This window comes from Cryptomeria japonica, chromosome 3, assembly GCF_030272615.1.
Source record: "Cryptomeria japonica chromosome 3, Sugi_1.0, whole genome shotgun sequence".
Classification (NCBI taxonomy): Eukaryota; Viridiplantae; Streptophyta; class Pinopsida; order Cupressales; family Cupressaceae; genus Cryptomeria; species Cryptomeria japonica.
Window position 1 is genome coordinate 245,735,342 of NC_081407.1, and position 18,884 is coordinate 245,754,225.

Genomic DNA, 18,884 nt, shown 5'->3' on the forward strand with positions numbered 1-18,884 from the left:
ATTAAGTTGTTGCGAAACAACTTAATATTATTATTAGTCACATAGTTTGTTTAATAGGTTATTAGAATTGTGGTTGTATGTGAGTTGTTAAAACAACTCAGTCTATTTATGTAAAGTGTTTGAATGAAAACTCAGTGAAATGAAGCACGTATTGTTTTATTTTTTAATTATTGCAGCTTTTGTATTCCTCTACCCAAATTTTTAATAGGTTGGTTGTTGGAAGTGAATCTAAAGAATAGAAGCAATCATGTATTGGTTAGCAAGGAGACACGATTGGGAGGGCAGAGATGGGTTCCCCATCTAAGTTGGCCACCCCATGTTGGATGGACAAGAGTTCCTGCTGCTTGTGGGCCAAGGGGTGTTATATCACGCCCTGGGCTTAATTGCAGCGAATGTTCCAGGCACCCTATCGTGCTCTCCTCTCCAACCCCTACTATGGTTGATTAGTGGAAATGAAGCTATAGATTAGATCCAAGTATGTGATGCTATTTAACTCATTGCTTATTTACTTTAAAAGTTCAATAGCTACTATATGTTTTAATTATAGAGTACTATTTGTAAACAAATTATGTTGTGGAATTGTTACTTTGGGTAAAAATCAGGTAACACAACAATGGCAGCTTAGAGGCAATACACTTTGTTTTGATCTTTTGTGTTTGTGAAATGAAATAATACAAGTCATATGCCCTCACTTTAAGTTGAAATCGGGACTTTTAGCAAATTTTCAGTTTAAGAAAATAGAAAAAAAAAAATTGATTATTTTTTTTGGGCCCTTGAGCTGCGAGTCCCCCCTGGGCATCTAAGTTCTGCTGTGGGTCCTTGGCAAACCTGTGGTGGACATTGAGCAAATCTAGAGCCATCATGACACCAGACCAGACTCATATGGGTACTGAGGAGGGGGTGTTTTGGGAGAACTCTGTAACCTAGTAATTTACAGTCATAGTACTGCCCCTGCGGGATTCTAAAAATTTAATGCCATTATAACCAAATGCCATAATTTACTTCCCACACCAAAATGAGATCAGCACAACTGAAGTTATAGTCAAGTATCTTACTAGACAACAATTTTATCCTACACTCACATAATCTAACACAAGATTTCCCTGAATCTCCAAATGGGTATGAGGTATTAAAATATGTAACTACAGGTTTTATCGTTGACCTATTTCAACTTGGATCTCATCTAGAAAGGAATTAAAATCACCTAATTAAAATATATTTTTTTTTCCGCTTCTGTACAAAGGCTATTCGGAGTACACTTGATTTCTAGTTCCATGTTGCAGTTGATGAATATACCTCAAATAAGGAGCCTGTGGGATGATTTTGGCATTGATCTGTATTGATACTTTTATTTGGTTTCATTGGAATCTTTCTTCTTTTTGATCTCATCTAGAAAGGAATTCGAATTACCTAATCAAAATATGTTTTTGTTTCCAGCTTCCTTACAAAGGCTATTCAGAGTGCTTGATTGCCAGTCCCATAAGGCAGTTGATGAATATGCCTCGAATAAGGAAGCCATCGGATGATCTTGGCATTGATGTATATTGATACTTTTATTTGGTTTATCTTTGCTGCTGTTTGGTTTCATGTTTAAGGAGCCACTTATGGCTTCACATATGTTACATCTACTCAAGAACCAAAAAAACCTTTTTCACTAATAGATAGTTTGACTTTGTATATAAATATAAAATTGAAAGTCCCTACGTCATGTCAAAATGTTTATTCTTTATCAAGAAAGTGTTGACTGGTATTATCAGAGCCAACATCCGGCACTCAAAGAGTAAGTACACAACTAACATGAACATTTTTATTCACCTTAACAAATAAAATTGATTATAAAGTCAATTTTTTTGAAGTAATTACATATGGCAGAGGAAAGAAAACCTTTTTGTAAGCTTCTGCCACTAGTTGATATTTGCTGTACATTGCTCTTATAAACATCTATCATTTTGTTCCCAAAGATACTCTAAGGTTCATCACATGGGCAGAAATAAGAGTGACAAGGTTTACATGCCTAAAAATGCTGCTTTGAAAATCCTCTTATTCATTGTAGATGTCTTCCCTTCAACTATGTTAGTGGCCTATGTCGGTCAGGACTCTAACCATAAATATATCGGGCTCACTGATGAAGAATTAAGTACAAGGTATTGCAGTCATGAAGCATACATCACAGGATATAAGCCAATGCACGCATTACAGAATATAAGCACTCATAGAATAGATGCATTTTATTCATTCCAAAAACCCACACCTTCAAAGGTGCTACAAGGCTGCATATAAAGAGTCTGCGGTTGGTTGAGCCATCAACCGCCAACAACTACCAACTACCCACCCATATAACAACTTAATTATTACTATTACATTAATATAACTAGTTTTACGGCTTACATCATCCCCCCCTCAAAACTTGTCGTCTCCCAGACGACAACCAAAACAAAATTAAAGAACTATCTACTGAGAGGGACAAGAGGGCGTCCCTGTTCCTACTGTGGTCCGCTCCCTAAGAGCTCGTAGGTCTCTCTCAGCAGCCAGTTGCTTTCCCCTAGTGGCCTTCAGTAGTCGAAGAGCATCCATCCGATCTTTCTCCGAAACTGCCAGTTCCTGTTCCTTAGCCACCCGTGTAGTTTTTTCTTGTGCCACTTCGAGTTTGAGAGCTTTAATTCTTTCTTGCATCTCACCTTCTTGTTGCAGGGATAAGGCATGTTCCCTTTCTAGCCTAATTGCCTTCCCTGTCACTTCTTGGAGGTGCAAAAAGGTAGTGCGGAAGGTCTGTTCCATGGCAGTGAGAGCCCTCATCACTCCTAGATCTGCTACATATCCTCTTAGGGTTTGTGGCACCACCCAGTTTCCTGTCATTTTTGGAGTTGCCCTATCCGGCCATCCCAGGTCTCTCATATGCTCGGAGAACTCCTTCTCGCAGCCCTCCATCATAAAAGCCAACAATGCCTCGGTTGCCACTATAGTACTCATATTAGATCCTCGAGAGTGGTTAATCATCCTCAGGGTGGCTGCTCTCATGGCCTCCAATTCTGAGACAAATTGCTGCGCAACAGCCTCGAACCCTCTGGTGCCTTCCTCTGGTGTACTAGTGCTTAGCACGATGCTAGGGTTACTGCTCGGTATGCCCTGCGTAGGTTTCCCTGTGTGCAACCTGCTGGTGTGCTTCCTACAGCTGCTGTTGTGCGTACGCGTATGCCTAGCGATTGTGCGTACGCTCCTGGGCTGGAGGGCCTATGCCACTCGTGCCGTGTGTGACGCATATGCTGGCTGAGTGTGGGACGCGTACGCTGGCTGTGCCTATGCCTCCCGCACGCACCTCCTCCACCCTCTGTTTCGTGCACCTTGTTGGCCGTCGGTGTATGTGCCACCCGGCGTAAGCTAGACCCCGTTTGTGCCGCCCCGCGTACGCCACCCTCCACCTGTTGTGTCGCCTGTGGTGCCGCCCTGCGTACGCCCCACCCGACCTGTTGTGTTGCTCGTCGTCGTGCGCCACACCTTGTCCACCGTGCTGCCTCGCGTACGCCACCCCCGACCTGTGGTGCCGCCTTGCATACGCCACACCCTACGCATTGTGCTGCCTGTGGTGCCGCCCTGCGTACGCCCCACCCGACCTGTTGTGTCACCCATCGTCGTGCGCCACACCTCGTCCACCGTGCCGCCTCGCGTACGCCACCCCCGACCTGTGGTGCCGCCTTGCGTATGCCACACCCTACGCGTTGTGCCGCCTGGTGTATGCTTTGCCTTGCCCCGCCGTATGTGCCGTGTCTCCCTTCGCCTTGTGCCGCCCTGTGTGCACTCGGCCCTCCCTTGCCTTCGCCTTGTGCCGCCCTGTGTGCACTCGACCCTCCCTTGCCTTCGCTTTGTGCCGCCCTGTGTGCACTCGGCCCTCCCTTGCCTTAGCTTTGTGCCGTCCTGCGCACTCACCTTCGTCGTCCGCTTCTTGTCGCTCTTCACCTTTTGATTTTTAGCGTACAATGATAGTACACACTTTGCCATGTTATTATATCTTGCTTTAATTTTTAATGTCTTGACTTTTCTTTTTGATATTTCGCCTTGGCCTTTTATTTTTAAATATTTTTTCCTTGTATTTTTTCTTCTTCTTTTTCTCTCTCCATCCTCTTCTCTCTTCATTTTTTTTTTCCACTTTAATCTACCTTCCCATATTTTTGTTTGGGTTTTGTGGAAATCTGATACGTTAATTTTTTCCATCACCTTGTCCTTGTGACCACCTGTGGGTTCCACCATTTTAATGGCCACCATATTAATGGCTATCGACTCCCTTTCCTTTCTAGTCTCCTCCACTTGGTTTATAGCAATCCGCAGTTGTGGTAGTGTCTGCAACAGATCCACTATGCGGACCGGCACGGTGGTTTGTAGCAGCTGTTTCATTATGGTTGCTTCGGAGTCGGTTCGTATGGTGTTGGTGGTTTTGTGGGATATTGGCTTTCTCTGTTCCTCACTCATTTCCCTTTCTACTTCCTTTTGTGCCTCCTTTAGTCTTTTCTTTTCTGTACTTGGGTCAGGGTATATTAGTTTCCTTGTATGGGATCGGGTAATGGCCAGTACTTCTGGTTCTGGCTGTACTACCTCCAGCATGTTCATGCCTTTCTGCTTTGGACATTCCGCATCTTTGTGATTGCCCGGCCCACACCATTTGTAGAGTAGTCCTCCTCCTTGTCCGACACCACTCTAGTAGTCGCGTGCAAAATGGCCCCATTCGTTACATCGTCAACATTGTATCATTGGTTTGCCTTTTGCATCGTATTGGATGCGACCCCGTGGGGTATTATTATTACTGTTGTTGTTACTCCCCCTCCGGCTGCTCCTATAGCCACCTGGTGATGCGTCTGAATTTGTGTTCTTGGAGGGTGTAGTGGGTGGTGTTGCCTGTTCTTGAGTATATAGTACCTGGGCACTCCTTGCCTTCAAGTTGTAGGGGCATTCCTTAATAGCATGCCCCAACACTTGGCAGATGTCACAGAAAGCTTTCTTTGGACAATTGGTTTTTGTGTGTCCCTCCAGTTTGCACTCTGTGCACCAGAGGTCCCTGCCCTCCCTACTTTCTTCCTTTCGTGTCCGCATTTCCCGCATCATCCATCTCATATCCTTCCAGAGGGCTTGTATCGTTCGTGACTCCTCCTCGCTTTCCTGATCACTACTATCTTCATCACTTGTGCACTTCTTGCCCTTCGATGTCTTGTTCTCGCTTTCAATATCCATGGCTCTATTGTATGCCTCCATGAAAGTAGATGGAGGTACTACCTTCATCTTTTTTTGTAGGGATGGTTGCAGACCCTCGATGAACCATCGCATCTTTAACCCGTCGGCTGGCGTATTGTCCATTTTGCCAATTAATTCTTTTAGTCTACGGTAGTAGGACCGTACTGTCTCACTCTTGCCCTGTTTGGTGTTGTATATTTCTGCGACGATCTTGTCATCGTCCTGCAGTAGCCGAAACTCCTCCTCAAATGCCTTAGCAAGTTTTTTCCAGGTATCCTTCGAAGTGGTGGGTAGGTCCGTGTACCAGTCAATGGCAATTCCACGGAGAGGCTGGGAATGCTTTTAGCCAGTTATCCTCATCATCCTCGCCATTGTCTTGCCATATGGTGACACAAGTTTTACAGTGGCGAGCGGGGTCCTTCGATCCTAGTCCATTGAATCTGGGAAGTTTCTGTTTTTTAGGGTTACGTGCCATCTTTCTCGTACTCCCCGAGTTACTCTGGGAATTGTTGAATGACTCGGTTGGCGCGGTTGTTTGTTCCCAATTATCACTACTTCCTATTGCCTCTGGGTTGTTGTGACTTCTGTCCCACTCTTGTGTATGTTGTCGAGAACCTTCCGCCAGGCTCCCTCTTTCTTCAACTATCCGGTAGAGTTTCAGGCGCCTCTCCAGTTGCTCCTGGATGCGCAGGGATCTTCTCACTATGTCTTCTTGGTTCCCTTCTTGTTCCTTCAAGGCTTGTCGGCTTCGATCTTTGTTGAGTGTATTTGGCATTAATTATTGGAACTGCGGTGGTTTCGTCGTTGTGTGGAGTCCCTCTGCTCTTCTTCCCTTTGATTCCTTTCTTTGTACTGTTGGAGCACTTGCTGCCTACGTTGCTCCCTTTGTGTGTTCTCTCGTTCCTCTTCACGTTCCACGAGTACACGTGCCAACAACCGTGGAAGGCTACCCAGGAGATCATGTACCACCTGGTTCACGTTGAGTTCCGCCCGTACCGTATCAGCCGAGACAGTGCTCAGTTCCGCTTCTCGCTGTACGGACCGGTCCACGGAAACGTCCCACGCGTGAATCAAGTCCTGTGTCAACTGATCCTCCCTAGTTACTTCGGTGTTATCTTCCACGTCACTGTCTGTCACCAGGATGCTTTGGTCGAATGGACGACCCATTATACTTCCATCCCGCCAGCTTTCCCTCCTGAGACCTTCAGATTCGACTTAGGCAATGGCGCCAAAATGTTAGTGGCCTATGTCGGTCAGGACTCTAACCATAAATATATCGGGCTCACTGATGAAGAATTAAGTACAAGGTATTGCAGTCGTGAAGCATACATCACAGGATATAAGCCAACACACGCATTACAGAATATGAGCACTCATAGGATAGATGCATTTAGAGATGTATTTTATTCATTCCGAAAACCCACACCTTCAAAGGTGCTACAAGGCTGCATATAAAGAGTCTGCGGTTGGTTGAGCCATCAACCGCCAACAACTACCAACTACCCACCCATATAACAACTTAATTATTACTATTACATTAATATAACTAGTTTTACGGCTTACAAACTACATCCTTACATGCTTCTCAAATTGCCCTTAAAGACAGTCATAAATTTTTGAGTGTATCTCTCTTATCCTTGTGCCCTCCTTTCTGCCTTGCGTGCCTCCTTTCTTTGCCCTACATGCCTTGTCAGACCTCTAACACATTCAAAGAAATCATGAAATTCCTACTACTTCTCCGTGTGCCCTACTAATCTCCTTTCTCTGCCCTGTGTCTAGTCAAAGCCTGTCCTTTCTGGATTACTGGCAGCAGATGGATGCCCTTGTTCTTTCAATGGAGTTTGCCTATGTTGTAAGCAAAAACAATGCAAATTTGGCATTATCACTAAACGTTTATTTTTCTCTATTGACTCCTCCTGGGCTCTTAAACATTAAACATTTACTTCCTTATGACTTTAACGTTAAGGATTCAACTACTTAATGACTTTATCAGTAGCTCATCCTTAAAATATTTAGTATAATTTAAATACGATCAACAGTTAAAGATGAGTGTGAGACTTAGACTTGTGTTTTGGCCTTAATTCGTAATATGTGGATAACTAAGACTTAATCATAAGCCCCTAATATGTTTGACCTTGGGGTGTACAAGGCGATAGGGCTTAAGCCCTATCAACAGTACATGGACATTGCTAACAAACATTAGTATGTAGGGGGTAAATATAATTCAGTTCGACCTAAAACCTAAACATGACATTAATTTAAAACAGCACAGGCTTGATTTGGCATTAGGACACTTGTTAGATGTGCATCAACATAACAAATTCACAAGGCAAAATATAACAAGGTTAACAAATTTACAATTCCCTCATGTTTACTTTGGAACTGTCTACAACTATTTAAAATTGGGTGCCTTTGGTGGTTGTGACGACACAAAACACACATTAACATTTCTCTCTTTGTTCCTACTTTGACTGTGTACATCTTCTTGAATGACAACTTTTTGCTGACTAACATTTACATGATTGTTGTTGTATATTGTGTTGCACTGAGACTAATCTTGCATGCTGTTGAGTATTCTAGCTATTGATGTAGTCATCATGTTTTTGCTGTTGTTTATGCTGCTTGGAAGCTTGATTGAAGGAGGTCTTCTGATGCCCAAGTTGTTTTCTTTCAAATGGAAAATAGCTCATTGTTGAATTCCTTGATGCTATGCATTTTTAGTAGCAAATTCTGTCGAAGAGGTACACATAGTGGTGCTCTCATCGCTCAGGCGACTTTAACTCAATTTTATCTATCATGTAGGGCAATGTCTTTCTGAATATTTGGTGCTTTCTGGGCCATAGCTCTGCTTGATTGAAAAATTATAGCTTTCCTCTTGCATGCCACAGTTTTCTTTGTTCTCTGTTTTCTTTTTTAAGGAGCAACTAGGGATCCTTTCTTCTATCTTTTATTCCTTGTATTGTATATAAATATTTACTATATGTTTAAATTGAGGATCATTGATCTTTGTTCTTAGTTACTGCTAACAATTGGAATCTTGCTTCCTGTCAAACAAACTACTTTTTCTGCTTCAGCTATCTAAATCTGTCCTTGATGTCTTTGTGCTGGTAGGCTTTAGCAGCATTGAAAATACTTGCAAATTGCAATTCATCCTCATCAAAACAAACAGGAGAAGCCACACGAAATTCTGCAATAGATCCACTTTCGTGTGTTTTATTAAGAAATATGATATTTCTTAATCTCCTCAACCACAAATTGACACATTCTTGCATTCGGTCAATTATCTCTTTTGTCATTCATTTAGGTGGGCAAGAAGGTTATTTTTGTGAATTATGAGACATTGAAGCCCTTTTAGACTGTTCAACATGATCATTTTTAAGGTATGAGTCCTTTATCTTAGTTAATGTCATTAACTCTGTCTGCTGATTCTATTTCCATCTGTTTTGGACTTTAGTCATTTGTTTTCTTCCGGCATCCCTGGTTCCCAATTCCATAAAGATTATGAAACTTGCAGAGACGCAACTCATCTATATTGGTTGATATTTGAGTTTCATGTTGTGCTTTTATTGCATTAATAGATTTCTTTTTTTTCTCTTTTTACTAGCCTGATTTCTACTACTCATTTTGAAGTTAGTCTTGGTTAAACCAAGGACAACTTTAGTCTTTTAAAAATTCTTCAATTACCTTAGACCTCACTGCATTCCTGACTGAATGTGCAGTCCGCAGTCTTCAGACCCCCCCATACTGTTCCATCTTCAGGCAACCCAAAGAAGATAACTAGTTACAACCATACAAGCTAAATGCTGTAAATATTTTATATTTATGTTACCCCAAAGTATCCAGGACGGGGGGACGGGGAAATGGGTTTATGTTACCCCAAAGTATCCAGGACGGGGGGACGGGGAAATGGGTTTCTGGGACATTTTTTTTGCCGTAGTAGGGGACAGCTATTTATATATATATAGGGAAATCTGAAATTTTAAATATACTCATGAATTATATATTTATATATAACATTGTAACACGATAAACATTCATCATAGCGACATAATAACATTTATAAATCAGAATCTAGATTCTAAATCTAAAATCATTGAATCATCATAGAACTAAGAACATAGCATCAAACGAATCAAATTGAATCATCATAGAATAAGAACATAGGATAGCATCATGATCAAATGAATCAAATGAGAGTTCAAATTTCAATTTCATACATTTACAGATATAATTCATTGAAACAATGAAAAGCATCACTATCAAGTATCATATCATATATCAAGATATTTAAATAAGCAAAGGCTGCAAGTTTCAACAAAATGAAAAGTTTAAGACTTAAAGTATCATATCATATATCAAGATTCAATTATCATTGTATCATTGTATCATATAATGTCAGAAGACTCAAAGTCTCAAACTTCAAAGTCAAAATGAAAACAAAAATAGAATAATAATATCGCTTCCATTGATTAAAATAAAAAATTTAATAATAAATATCGATATTAAAATTTAATTTAATAATTAAGTTATTAATTCCATTGATTATTGTTGCAATAAAAAATAGATTTTATTAAAAAAATTGTTTTTTTAATGCCTCTTGCCACTGGAAATGGTCGCCCATCCCTGAGATGGCTGGGAGACGGCTTGGCTGTCCCCAGTTGTCTAGGGGACGGTCAATAGTCTTAGACCAAATCGTTGACCGTTTCCAAGTTTCCGGGATGGTTTCCAAAAAAATTGCTTGGTCGGGGACGGCTTGGAAACGTTTTCGGCCGTCCCCCCGTCCCTGAAATCGTTTTTGTTTCCGAAACATGTGCCTTTAGGGTGGAAACGTGTTTCCGGGTAACACTATTTTATGTGTGACCATTCACAATGTTCTGATGTAAAAATTAAAAGATGAATTTCACTTTGTGTTATCATTTTAAATCGAAGTACACTCCAAAAAACATTTACTTTAAAGCACACTTTGAAACCTAGTAACATAGTTCACAAGTTGACCAATAATGCAAAGAGATTGTGTTTCTGACTGGTCTAGAGTTCTGATGATTTTTGAACATTTTTGTAGTGTCCAACTAGGACCAGAATCATCTCTTGGGCCAATTAAATTTATCCACAAGAGGCAGGAGTGTCCAACCAGGACTATAACTATCTCTTGGGCCAATTCACTTTATCCACAAGAGGCAGGAATGTCCAACCAAGGCCAGATTCATCTCTTGGGCCAATTCACTTTATCCACAAGAGGTAGGAGCGTCCAACCAAGACCAGAACCATCTCTTGGGCCAATTTTCTCTTTATCCACAAAAGGAAGGAGCATCCAACCAGGACCAGAACCATCTCTTGGGCCAATTCACTTTATCCACAAGATAATTAATCAATCTCTTTATACAAATTTGCATAAGATAACTCTTTATAATTCTCTCTTTACTTGGTGGTGTTTTGTGTTGATTTTATAGTAGTGCTCGTTGACCACAAGCAAACATCAGATCTATTGCCTTCCCAACCATAGACGATAAGCTCTTATCATCACCCCCGAGCACACTACATGTCCTTCATGTTATTGAATTCATGTCTATTGATGCAATCATGACCTTGTATGTATATGAATTGATACCTCCTAATAGACTTCAAGTCGACCATATACTTTTGGTGCCAAGGATAGGGTCAGACCTATATATTACAAGTTACATATGAGTCTCCCTTAGTTGCAAGTTACATTTAACTTGTTGATTTTCGTGATCAGATTAACAATAATGAGCAGGAAATAATAATGCAGTCACAAGAATCAAAGCACACAAATAGAAAGGGCACACAACACAAGTTTACAGTGGGAAAACCTCCCTCTTGGAGGTGAAAAACCCAGCAAGAAGATCCAAGTTTATATTAGACAATATCAGCATACAACTTTGCTTACTGCACTTGAAGCAACATATAAATAGGAACATCAGATTGAAGATTCCAAACTAGGGCACAAGGAATAGCTTGATAGACTTATCTGCACTATCGAGATTTGCTGTTTGCTGTCATGCAGATCATTCACAGAGCATAGGAGTGAATTTGCCGACTGTGGATATGATTCGCTGCCACTGAGACAATTCGTTGTTCCTAGGAATGAATTGCGGACACAGGAAGATAGTTCACTGTTCCTAGGACTGAATCGCTGACACAAGAGGATAGTTCGCTGCCTTTTTTTAAGGCTGATTCACAATAGGCTAGCAATGAATAATATATATGTCTATTGTGTAGAATGAATCTTGTTTATATACAAGATTCATGTTTAAGTCTTCTAAGTCGGCCTTAACCAATTCTCTTTATTTTACATATTCTACTTTGCACTTTGGCGCCCAATTTGGGGCCTACATAACTTGCAATATGTGCCACGTTACCTTTTGGACCCAGCCCTATTGCTTGTCCACACGTTACATTTGGGCCCAGCCTTGTAGGCATCAATTGCTTAATCTACACGTTACATGGGAATAGGACCCAACCCTATAGACATCAATTGCCTAATCTACACGTTACATGGGAATAGGACCCAACTGAGTCTCCACGTTACATCTAGAAGAAGGGCCCAGCTGAGTCTCCATGTTACATTAAGAAGAAGGGCCCAACCCTATAAGGATTCGAATCCTTATTTATTTTCCTCACTAAGTTACAATAAATTAACATAACTTAATCACAAGTTACACACAAGTGGTTCGCCCAAATAGGGCTTGCCTCAAATTAGACTTATCAACTAAGATATCCAAATGCCAAGGCCGACAGGCCACTTGGCATTTTTTGCACTAGGTCGGCCCTAGAAGGGATCCGACCTAGCTACACAACAACAATCCCTCTTAGCTAGGGAGGATTCCTTCTGAATAACCAAGTCACATAGTGACTACCACCATGGCTACTCCCATGAATAATACATTCACCATAGCTACTCCCAGAGGGTGAACAAGCACAACATGGAATTTCTTCCATGATACCCACCATACCTACTTGCAGAGGGTGGGCTCACCATGCCTACTCGCAGAGGGTGGAAGAGGGCTTTGACCTCAACCTTCTCCCAGAGAAGGGTGCATTACCACCATGCCTACTCGCAGAGGGTGGCTCCACCATGCCTACTCGCAGAGGGTGGAACGAGGGCTCTAACCTCAGACTTCTCCCAGAGAAGAATGCATCTCCACCATGCCTACTCGCAGAGGGTGGATCCACCATACCTACTCGCAGAGGGTGGAACGAGGGCTTTCACCTCAAACTTCTCCCAGAGAAGAATGCATTAACAAGGGATTGCACCTCAAACTTCTCCCTCACAGAGAAGAAGTCATTAACAAGGGATAGCACCTCGAACTTCTCCCTCACAGAGAATAACTCATTAACAAGGGATTGCACCTCCAACTTCTCCCTCACAGAGAAGAACTCATTAACAAGGGCTCTCACCTCAAATTTCTCCATCACCGAGAAAAACGCATTAACCAAATCTTCAAGACGATGTAGCTCCCTATGAAGCTGAAAAATCAGGCTCCCTCTGAAGTTGAAATGTCAAGCTCCCTCTCTACCTTCTGACCTCTTTGTCCAAGGTTACTTCTGACAATATGTCAGACTCCCTCTGAATGCTGATTCTTCCTATGCGAAGAAATGCATGCAACCTTCCTTCCTTGAATTCAATCTCTGATTTGTCTTATTTTTTATAATTTTGCTCAGCAATGGAATTTTCATTCACTTGGATTGACCACATCGAAGCACCTAGTGATTATTTGACGGCTGCGTGGCCTTTGGCCCTCGCCATCACTCATCATCTGTTCACAATATCTGCTCCGTGCATAGCTTAAGCATCATCTAAAGAGATGCCTTTAATACCATCCACAACAAAGTGATGGACCAACCACCTAAATGCGACAAAAATCCACCTGTAGCAGAGTGTGTTAGAATGCTAAGCTTAATCTATAGCCTTACACCCATCTTAGCTTGGGTTGGGGGGATCTTTTGTTCGAGGGGGAATCATAATGGATCATGGACAAATATAGTTCTCCATCTCGCCTATCCGAGTTTCCTTTCTCTCCAAATAAAGTTTCTCTGAGAAGTAAAAGCCAAATATCTCTGTATTTCTGCAATACTTATGTTGTGGAAATACTGAAGATCATTATATCTCTGTAAAACTGAATATTACCAAGAAAACCGGGCAGGAACATGAGGAACCCAATAGTCAAAAGTCCAAACGCCTGAGATTTTCCACCACCCATATGACCAATGAAGATGAGATGAGATACAATTAAGAGAGAAGACCCACGAGTGTCGTGAAGCGAGTGATCTCCGTAGGGTGTATGCTATATCATCTCTCGAATTTGCACCCAAAAGGTGCCACCTCCATCTATTTGATTATGCCTCCTAACTATGCAAGAAGATTGGAAATTACAAATGCTTCACAAGGTTGCCATCCTGAATTGGACCTTTTGCACTCCTCACCGCTTGCTCTAAAGCTATCAGCTCTGGTTGCTTGATATTATAATGAAGATCATGCTCAATGTCCAATGATAAAGCAGTCTCCAAACATGCAAGATGGTGTGATGGAAAGCTCCGTTTCATAAACTCCTCCAGCTTGCAAGCATCCAAAGAGTACCTCAGGTTGGAGATATCTTGGAAGGCACTGTGATGCCACTGCGGGTGCCCTGGATCGCGTCTGAATGCCTCCTTCACCATGCATTCAACTACTACTCTTTTCTCAAAGTTTGATTCGGTGAAGGCAGGGGCAACAAAGGACACAGATCGTAATAAGGATTATTATTCCCTTTACAATAGCCATTAACGTGACTTGACGGAGAATTACACGTTGTCGATTCAGTTGAAGACTGCGGCAGAGGGAGCCGCAGTGCAACAAATTGATCCACAGACCTCTTGGGCGCTTGAGCTGAAGGCGATAGAGACGCCGAATCCCCAAACCCGAATTCAGCACTTAGTCGCGCTAAATTGTCGTTTGAATTTTGCCTCAACTTGGTCAGCGACGGAGACGGAGATCCTAAGCCGCCCTTGCTCCGAAAAAGATCCGACAGACTATTTCGTCCCTTGTTCTTTGAAGATTTGTTCCACCAAGGCATTCTTCTTGATCATTCCACTTCCAATCTGGATCCCTTGATATTGCACAGAGGTTAGACGTGGGATACCGAGGACAATATGATGCGTCTTGTACATCATCAACAAACTTGTAGATAGAGTCAAGCGTTCTATTAATCTGCTGCTGTAGATTAGGATTGGGAGCAATACTGGACTTCCTGAGCCAATAGTGCCTGACCATGTGGCCCTCGTCCGGATTGGCAATCGAACCAGCCTCAAGCTCTTCCAAGGCCTTAAAAGCGCTTTGAAACTTGGGTTCCATCGCCTCCACGAATTCATTGGTAAACCTGATTCGATTGACATTGATATACAATCCGAGCTCCTTGTGCTGATAAAGCCAATCCAAGTACCGATACCACAGGGCTGCGGGCTCCATCTCTAGCCCTTTTTCTTCAAAGAATTTATATCGAGCACAAAAACCTCTCCAGCCATAGCAGCCCGAGTTCGAGTCATAAGCCAACATCTTTCAACGCTGACAATGCCGAGCTTTAAATCTGGGCAAAATCCTGTGACTGGGCAGCAGACAATTTTTTGCACAGGTTGCTGTCTGCGTTCCCCCATGGAACTTCAGACATAGGATTTTGGGCCATCATACTTGTTCTCGAGGCCTGGGGAGACTCGATCCCCTGATTGCCACCTGATTTGTTTAGACGCTTGACCGATGCCACTGTGAAGGGAGGAGGTCAGCGAATGTAATCGCTGCATTATCCTCTGTAGTCGCCTTTCGATCTGGAAGAGATCTTAAATTTGCAAATGTTTCTGATTGAATTTCCCTCAAAAGCACAGAATCTACCTTCAAGCGGTTAGGCTCTATAGAAGGAACATGGCTCTGATACCATGTTGATTTTATGGTAGTGCTTGTTAACCACAGGCAAACATCAGATCTGTTGCCTTCCCAACCATAGACGATAAGCTCTTTTCGTCATCCCCGAGCACACAACATGTCCTTCATGTTATTGAATTCATGTCTATTGATGCAATCATGACCTTGTATATATATGAATCTATACCTCCTAATAGACTTCAAGTCGGCCATATACTTTTGGCGCCAAGGATAGGGTCAGACCTATATATTACAAGTTACATATGAGTCTCCCTTAGTTGCAAGTTACATTTAACTTAATCACAAGTTACACACAAGTGGTTCGCCCAAATAGGGCCTGCCTCAAATTAGACTCATCAACTGAGATATACAAATGCCAAGGCCAACAGGTCACTTGGCATTTTGTGCACTAGGTCGGTCCTAGAAGGGATCCGACCTAGCTACACAACAACATTTTGATATATTGTTTTATTCTTCACACCCTTTCCTCCACCACAATTCACAATCCTTTTTATAGACTCATCAAAAGAGGCAACTTGATGAAGAGACAACCTTTCAAAGGTTGTCTTTTAAGATAATCATAATTTTCTTTATTAAGATCAGAACATGCCATTTACTAATTGCTACTCTCATCATCTTAATAAACCTGACATCTTCATTCAATTTGATTTTCTCTTGTGTAATCGCTGCTAGCTGCTACCTTTCTATTTTTTATAAAAAAACTCGCCATCTTTTAAAAGGTAAGGTCACTGTTTTATTGCTTATCGCTAACAAATGTGTTGTCTTCTAATAAATCCCAATCGATGCTTTATGCTGATTGCCTTAAAGGTCTTTAATAAAATTGCTGCCTTTGTTATTATTTATCTTCTCATAAACTGATCACTGCCTGTTCTTTTCTTTGTGCTTGATAATTGTTGTGTATATACTGAGAAAGACAACCAGACTTATGAAGTAATCATTGCTTATCTTCGTCGCTGTAAAGAATCAAGCAAATCTGTTCTCTGTTCCCTCAGGCTGGCATGAACATGCTTTGATACCACTTGTAATGTCCCCTTTTGCGATTGCCCTAAATCTTGCCCAAGCACCTGTCCAAGTCTATTGACTTTACCTTGATTAAATATGAAATCGGATATTCTGTTTGGATTGATTGACTTTTGTCTCTTTTGATGCTTGATCTAGAATGATCAGCTGATCTGCTTTATATCTTATGACTGATCTGCTCTTTATGAGCAGTGATGCTAATTAAATTGTTTCCCTTCTATGATTATCAGTCTGCTGATTACTGATTGGAGATCTTTATGTCTGATTTGATCTCTTACTTTTCATTCCATTGATCATTCAATACAGACATCTTCATTGATGATTCAATTTGCTCAATGGCTGAGAATTTAACCCCACTTGCTGGTTGATGATTCTGTTGATCTGCTTATTCTATAACCCAATATAATTTATTATAAATGATCCAATTCCCCATGGCTAATTGATGCCTGTAACTTAATAACAGTACTGATATGATTTGATCGTTGGTCATATCACTGGAGGCTTTTGATTCCTTTCCTTTATATCACTCAATGTGGGGGAGAGGTCACACCTCTTCATGATGTATGCCCTTTGGCAAGAGACGCACCCTTTCACCCTTAGCACCCTTTGAAAGAGTGCAACTCTTTATTATTTCTGCCCTTTGTAAGGGACACAACCTTTCACAATCAGTTCTGCACTCATTTAAATCAGGTCTGCACTTCTCATTCCCCAAATTATCCCCCTCAAATGAGGTTCTTTTCTCCCTTTTATATTTCATGTTTGAGGGAGTTACGACTTTTCATTTCATGCCTTTGACCATTCATTAACTTAATTAAAATTTAATTATATTCTTTTATATTTTAATTTTAATTTTATTATTATCATTTATCATTAAATAGTATTTCAAAGTGGGAACATTACAGTTTTGTAGTTTCTATTTTGTAAAATTAGTGCAGACAAGCAATGGGTAATGTGCATGTTAGTTGTCATTTGCTTGTCTCCTAGTAACTTGGCTATGGAGATTTACATTCTACTTTTTATGCAAATAAATATTGAAACGCAAAGAAAAAAACAATGTTATCACAGGGCTGATTATAGATTGCAGGGAACTAATGTTACAGACCATAAGTCAGCTCTGGAAAAAGTTATGGGGCTGCTTCAGATGCAGAAAGAACAAGCAGGCAGACTTTATGGTGTGGGACATAGGGTTGTCCATGGAGGAGAGTACCTAACTCATCCGATGCTTGTTACTGAAGAAGTTAAGAAGACTATTGAGAAAGCATCCCCTTTGGCTCCCCTACACACTCCTCCAAATCTTGAGGTGTGCATTTTGGTTTTAGTCCTCAGTTTATCAAATGGTGTGCTGCACCATTAGCCCGCCTGGACTTGTGGGACACATGCTTTTGTGGATTGTTAAATATTGCAATTTTACAGGCTATGCAACTGAATTTAGGATGTCTATGCAGGGCATCCGAGTAGCAGAAGAGTTGTTCCAGTGTCCTCAAGTTGCTGTGTTTGATACTGGCTTCCATTCAACGATCCCTCCTTATGCATACATCTATGCTATTCCTTATACTTTCTATGAAAAGCTTGGCTTAAGACGTTATGGATTTCATGGAACAAGCTACCAGTTCCTCCTAGATCGAGCAGCAACATATCTGGGGCAGGAAAAAGAAAATGTTAATGCAATTGCATTTCATCTCGGTGCTGGAGCTAGCATAGCAGCAATCAAGAATGGGAAGTGCATAGATACAACCATGGGTGTAACCCCATTAGAAGGGCTTGTTATGGCAACACGATGTGGTGACATTGATCCTGCTATTTGTCAGATATTGGCTTCTCAAAAAAATTTGAATGCCAATCAAATTGATTATGTATTAAATAATGAAAGTGGATTGCATGGCATTTGTGGTGACAAGGACATGAGGAATGTCTTGGAAGCATCTGATGCAGGTAGTCAGAGGCATAAACTTGCAGTTGAAATTTATATTCACAGAATTCGGAAGTATCTAGGAGCTTATTTTTTTCATCTTGAAGGAAATGTCAATGCTTTGATATTTAGTGGAGGAGTTGGTGAAGGTTCTGCCAAAATTCGAGAAATGATTTGTGCTCATCTCACTGCATTTGGTATTGAGATAGATGATACTAAGAACTATGAAAATAAAACTCACACAAGGGAAATCCAGAAGGTTGGATCAAAGGTCAAAGTATTAGTAATCCCTACCGATGAAGAACTTTGCATTGCAGAGCAAACAAAATGTGTGTTAGAGGAGCAAAAAATTCTAGAATGAGTCAATTTTTCAATAAAACAGTTGGTGTTGATTTAAAAAACCTTATCCAAAAATACTCAAATATACATATATTATTTGCATAAGATTGGCAAGTTGATTTTACTTGGAAAAACATGTAAAATATATATTTCAGTCCTATTTACTTCTTTGCACGAAATTTCTTCACTCGAAATGACATGTTTTGAATTTCAGATAATTGCCTTTTCAGGCACGAGGGTGCTTTTTGAGTGCTGCTTTCTTTTACATGGATAATTTACAACTTTTTGTAGTGAACTAAATATAAATTGAGGACTCCTTTCACCCTTTTAGCCATTTTGATGTAAAGAATCAAATAACATAAGAGTTATATCCAAAATTCCTCTTCGACAAGACAAGGGCATTAGAAGATATTTGATCTTAAAACTTTTATTTTTTATTTTGTTGTGATGGTCAGATGGATT

General features: G+C 41.1%; 1 protein-coding gene across 4 annotated transcripts in view; it reads left to right on the plus strand.

Annotated features, from left to right (window-relative positions):
- Nucleotides 1-18,671, plus strand: part of LOC131074367 (uncharacterized) — a 105,838-nt gene extending 87,167 nt beyond the window's left edge. For 2 of the 4 annotated variants that reach the window (XM_058010962.2, XM_059218209.1), the window contains 2 exons: nucleotides 17,259-17,474; nucleotides 17,620-18,671. In XM_058010962.2, the coding sequence (XP_057866945.1) occupies nucleotides 17,259-17,474; nucleotides 17,620-18,444 (1,041 nt within the window). In that variant the 3' untranslated portion in view covers nucleotides 18,445-18,671. The remainder of the gene's footprint in view (nucleotides 1-17,258; nucleotides 17,475-17,619) is intronic. The other 2 variants (XM_059218208.1, XM_058010965.2) reach the window with 1 other exon arrangement.
- The last annotated feature ends 213 nt before the right edge of the window (nucleotides 18,672-18,884 follow it).